The following is a 4,929-nucleotide window of genomic DNA, read 5'->3' on the forward strand; positions in this document are numbered from 1 at the left end:
GCCGGCGCGTCTCCCTCCCGCCCGGCGGAGGAACGGAGAAAAGCGCCGGCGCGGATCTCTCCGCAAGCCGGGCGGCGGGAAGAAGGAGGAGGAGGAGGAGGAGCAGGGAGGAGGAGGAGGAGGAGGAGGAAGGGGAGGGGGGGGTGCAGCGCGGAGCAGCGCCACCGCCCCCTCGCGGCGCCCCCTCCCCGCGGCGGGAGCGCGGAGCCTGCGCGGCGCTGCCGGGGGGGGGCGGGAGCGCGCGCCCGCGGTGCTGCCCCCGCCCCCGCGGTACCTCTGCCCGCCCCTCGCCGCTTTAAAGGAGGAAAGCAACTAAACTTCTATTGTACCGGACAGAGCGCGCCGCGCCGCCTTGGACCCTACGAGCCGCCGCACGCCGGGAAGGCGGCTTCTCTCCGCTGCTCCGTGTGGTTTTTTTTTTTTGAAGCCCTGGTGGGAGGAAGAGATCTACATTCTCCCGGCGTCTTGTCTTCTTTTTTTCCCTTTTCCGTCCTTTCCGGCGGTTCTTTTTTATTATTTTTTTTATTTTATATCTATCTGTATTATTTTTTTTCCTTGTTTTGTTGGTCCCCGCACCGCCCGCAATAATTGCCTCGCTACGTTTCGCAGCTGGCGCGTTGGAGAAGCCGGTGAGTTGCGGGGCTCTGCTTTTGCCATCACTCGATCCCCCCGCGGTTGCGGCGTTTGGACTGACACGGGCCGGTGACACCCGGGCTGCCGGCGGGGCTGCGCTCCGCGGACGTGGACACCGACGGTCCCTCCCGAGGGACGCTCTCCTCTGCCGGGGCACCGGCGTTCCCCATCCTTTTTGTTGCGCTCGGATTTTAATTTGATTTCATTTTTTTTGGGGGGGGGGGGCGAAGGGGGAAGCATTTGCTTCTCCCGCGTATGCGCGGGCAGGTTATGCTTATTGCACATACTGCTTATATGCATATATATATGCGTATGTACATGTATATACGACAAGATTTAGCGAAGTTTGCCAAGGTGCCTGCCCGCCGCCGTGCGCTGCCAGCACGCCCAGGTGGGTGGCTGGGGAGCAGCAGCCCGGCTCTCGGCTGGAAGCTGCCGGGCGCTCGCCGCTCTTTCCCGCCCGGTTCCCGGGAGGCGGAGGCTAGGGCTGCGGCCGCGGGAGGGAAGGGAAAAGGGAAGAGAAGAGAAGGGAGCTTCGTGCCGGAGCCGGCGGGAGCGTTGCCCCGTGTGAGCGAGCGAGCGCGGCCGCGGAGGGGCGGCGGGCGGGGAGCCGAGCCGAGCCGAGCCGAGCCACGCAGGGCGGCCGAGCTGCGGGAGGGTGGTCCGGGAGCCGGCAGCCGACCCCTCGGTAGATACAGGTCGCGCCGCCCGCTTGTCCTGCTGAGCTTGGAAAGGGGGTGAAGGGAGGTGGTGCATTTACCTTTTTTTTTTTTTTTTTCTTGTTATTATAATTTTTTTTTTCCTTCTTAATCGCTGAACGCGACTGCGCGTTTCCCCGCCGGCGCGGCGTGGGGAGCCCGGGGGGGGAGCGCTGGGCGCCGGGAGGGGGGGGGGGTGAAGGGGCCGGCGGCCCCCGCCGGGGCCGGGGGGAGCCGATCCCCGCGGCGGAGCGCGGCTCACCCGGGCGCCCCCCGCTCCCTCCTCCCGCCCGCAGGCACCAGCCGCCGCGATGCCGCTCAGCGCCGGCTTCCCCAGCAAGAACTACGACTACGACTACGACTCGGTGCAGCCCTACTTCTACTTCGAGGAGGAGGAGGAGAACTTCTACCTGGCGGCGCAGCAGCGGGGCAGCGAGCTGCAGCCCCCCGCCCCGTCCGAGGACATCTGGAAGAAGTTTGAGCTGCTGCCCACGCCGCCCCTCTCCCCCAGCCGCCGCTCCAGCCTGGCCGCCGCCTCCTGCTTCCCCTCCACCGCCGACCAGCTGGAGATCGTGACCGAGCTCCTGGGGGGGGACATGGTCAACCAGAGCTTCATCTGCGACCCGGACGACGAGTCCTTCGTCAAGTCCATCATCATCCAGGACTGCATGTGGAGCGGCTTCTCCGCCGCCGCCAAGCTGGAGAAGGTGGTCTCCGAGAAGCTGGCCTCCTACCAGGCGGCCCGCCGGGAGGGGGGCCCCGCCGCCGCCGCCCGCCCCGGCCCGCCGCCCGCCGGGCCGCCGCCTCCGCCGCCCGGCCTCGCCGCCTCCCCCGCCGCCTCGGCCGGCCTCTACCTGCACGACCTGGGCGCCGCCGCCGCCGACTGCATCGACCCCTCGGTGGTCTTCCCCTACCCGCTCAGCGAGCGGGCCCCGCGGGCCGGGCCGCCCGGCGCCAGCCCCGCGTCCCTGCTGGGCGAGGACACGCCGCCCACGACCAGCAGCGACTCGGGTGAGTGGGGCCCACGCGTGTTCGCGGGGGGGGGGGGCGTGGGAATCCGCGCGGGGCTCCGCCGGGGGCTGGGGGAGCGGGGCGGCGGTCGTCCCCCCCCCGGCCCCGGCCGCCGCCTCCCTCCTCGCCCCCCTTCTCCTCCCCCTCGCCCCGCGTGGGCTTTTCGAAATGCCACGTTAGCGAGGCACGGAGAGAGTCCCAGCGAATTTGTTTCCTGGAAAACCAGCCCAGTTTTCCCTCCAGGGGTGGAGTGAGGAAAGGGGAAGAAAGAAGGAAAGGAGGAAAAAAAAAAAATAAAAGGGGGGAGGGAGAAACTTTCATAACGGGGTCAGAGTTGGTCTCCAGCGCGGTGTCCCGGGGAAGCTGGCACCCGGTGCCACCCGTGGGCAGGGAAAGAGGTAAATCCCGCCCGGGAGCCGCGGGGGGAATGTGCAGTCAGTCAGGGAGGTGCTAGTGAAAGTGACTGCAGAGTGAATGGGGCTGGGAAAGTTTTAGAAATGCTTCCTTAGGTATTTGACAGCGTGTTCCGCTCCCTCATAAATTTCGTTTGAAAGTGGGTTTCTGCTCAAGCCCTACAGCCTTCCCCCCCCCCCCTTCGATTTTCCACAAGTTAGCAGATCAAGAGGGATTCAGAAAATGTCTCTGAATACACATGTGTGTTAAGTAAGCTTTCTTTTGAGGCGTGGCCAAAGCCTTCTAAATCCTCGATTAAGGGCAGCTCGAGTCTGGGAGCTTTATTGCGCTGTACTGCTGACAACCGAGGTTAAACTTTCCTGCTATCTCTCCTGCGCTCCTCGGAATTACGCAACGTCTTTGCAACTTTTGAAATCGGGGAGCCGGGCTTTGGAGCGCGCTCCGTGTGTCCTATTGCACTCGAAGCGTTGCTTCCTTCAAGGAAAGGCTCTTGGGGGAAAGCGGAGTCCAGCAGCCTCAGATGGGTTTAAGAAGGGTTTGTCAATGGGTTCCTTGCTGTGCAGCTCAGAATAACCTTCCCTTATAAACGCAGCGGTCCTGAGAGTATTTGCACGGATCAGCTTATGAGTCCTTTTGTTGTTGTTGTTTTTCCCCTTGCAGAGGAAGAACAAGAGGAAGATGAGGAAATCGATGTCGTTACATTAGCTGAAGCGAATGAATCCGAATCCAGCACAGAGTCCAGCACAGACACATCAGAAGAGCACAGTAAGCCCCACCACAGCCCGCTGGTTCTCAAACGGTGTCACGTCAACATCCATCAGCACAATTACGCCGCTCCTCCCTCCACCAAGGTTGAATATCCAGCTGCAAAAAGGCTAAAGTTGGACAGTGGCAGAGTTCTCAAACAGATCAGCAACAACCGAAAATGCTCGAGTCCCCGCACGTCAGATTCGGAAGAGAACGACAAGAGGCGAACGCACAACGTCTTGGAGCGCCAGAGGAGAAACGAGCTGAAGCTGAGTTTCTTTGCCTTGCGTGACCAGATACCCGAGGTGGCCAACAACGAAAAGGCGCCCAAGGTCGTCATCCTGAAAAAAGCAACGGAGTATGTTCTTTCCATCCAGTCGGACGAACACAGACTGATCGCAGAGAAAGAGCAGTTGAGGCGGAGGAGAGAACAGTTGAAACACAAACTCGAGCAGCTAAGGAACTCTTGTGCGTAGGAACTCTTGGGCATCGCTTAGAACAACCCAAATGAGACTGAAACTATGCTAAAATATTGTTTCTAATATCACTCATGAACTACACCAGTCCATCCAACGTGGAACTGTTGCAACTGCATGCTGTGCGATTTAACTTGAGACTACACAACCTTGGCTGAATCTCCCAAGGGTTTGGCCAGAACCTCAAAACTGCCTCATAATTGATACTTTGGGCATAAGGGATGATGGGACATTCTTCATGCTTGGGGATGAACTCTTCAACCTTTTTTCTTTTAAAATTTTGTATTTAAGGCATTTTTTCATATGAGAATCCCAACGAAAAGTTGTCCCCAGATTGCTGTATATATTTACACATCTTATTGCCATGTAAATACCTTTAATAAAGCCTTTATAGAAAAATGTGCAACATTAATACGCAACAGTTGTGGCAACTGGATTTATACTTGTCTTGAACTTCTGTGCCATAACATTTCACAATTTTGTTTTTTATTTAAATACATTTTTTCTTTTAAAAATGATTTTTATTTTGTTTTTAGATAAATAAATATTTGCCCAAAATATAATTAGCTAAATCCTGTGTAAAGACTTTGCTTTGTCTCCCACTGTTGTCATTAGATGCTTTATGTCCACGACATCCCTCCCCCTGGCATCAGGGCAGTGACCTGACAAAAGTCAAAGGGGAGTTAGTTAGGTGAGAGGAAACGATGATGGTTTTGCAGCATAGTAAGGAGTCGAGTTTCTTCCTCGCCCTTTCTGTCGATTCAAGGAGATAAAATCGTTGGTCTAATGTGCTTTGTCGGTTCAACCTGTGTTGTCACCAGTGCCTCCATGAAGGTGGTGGTAGCAGTGTCTGTCTTGGCCATGGTCATCTGCCTGCTGAAAGTAAAGTTGAGGCGGTGTATTTTTACACCGGTCACCCCAACGTATGGGCTCTGCCGTCCTTTCAAATG

At 58.1% G+C, this 4,929-nt stretch overlaps 1 protein-coding gene across 1 annotated transcript; it reads left to right on the forward strand.

Annotated features, from left to right (window-relative positions):
- Positions 1–311: 311 nt before the first annotated feature.
- On the forward strand, positions 312–4,551 carry MYC (MYC proto-oncogene, bHLH transcription factor). The gene is made up of 3 exons (XM_069780058.1): positions 312–629; positions 1,628–2,342; positions 3,417–4,551. Exons 2-3 carry the CDS (start codon positions 1,643–1,645, stop codon positions 3,977–3,979), a joined length of 1,263 nt encoding a protein of 420 aa, XP_069636159.1. The 5' UTR covers positions 312–629; positions 1,628–1,642; the 3' UTR covers positions 3,980–4,551.
- Positions 4,552–4,929: the final 378 nt, after the last annotated feature.

The sequence above is a fragment of the Haliaeetus albicilla genome, chromosome 3, assembly GCF_947461875.1.
Source record: "Haliaeetus albicilla chromosome 3, bHalAlb1.1, whole genome shotgun sequence".
NCBI classification, from domain to species: Eukaryota; Metazoa; Chordata; class Aves; order Accipitriformes; family Accipitridae; genus Haliaeetus; species Haliaeetus albicilla.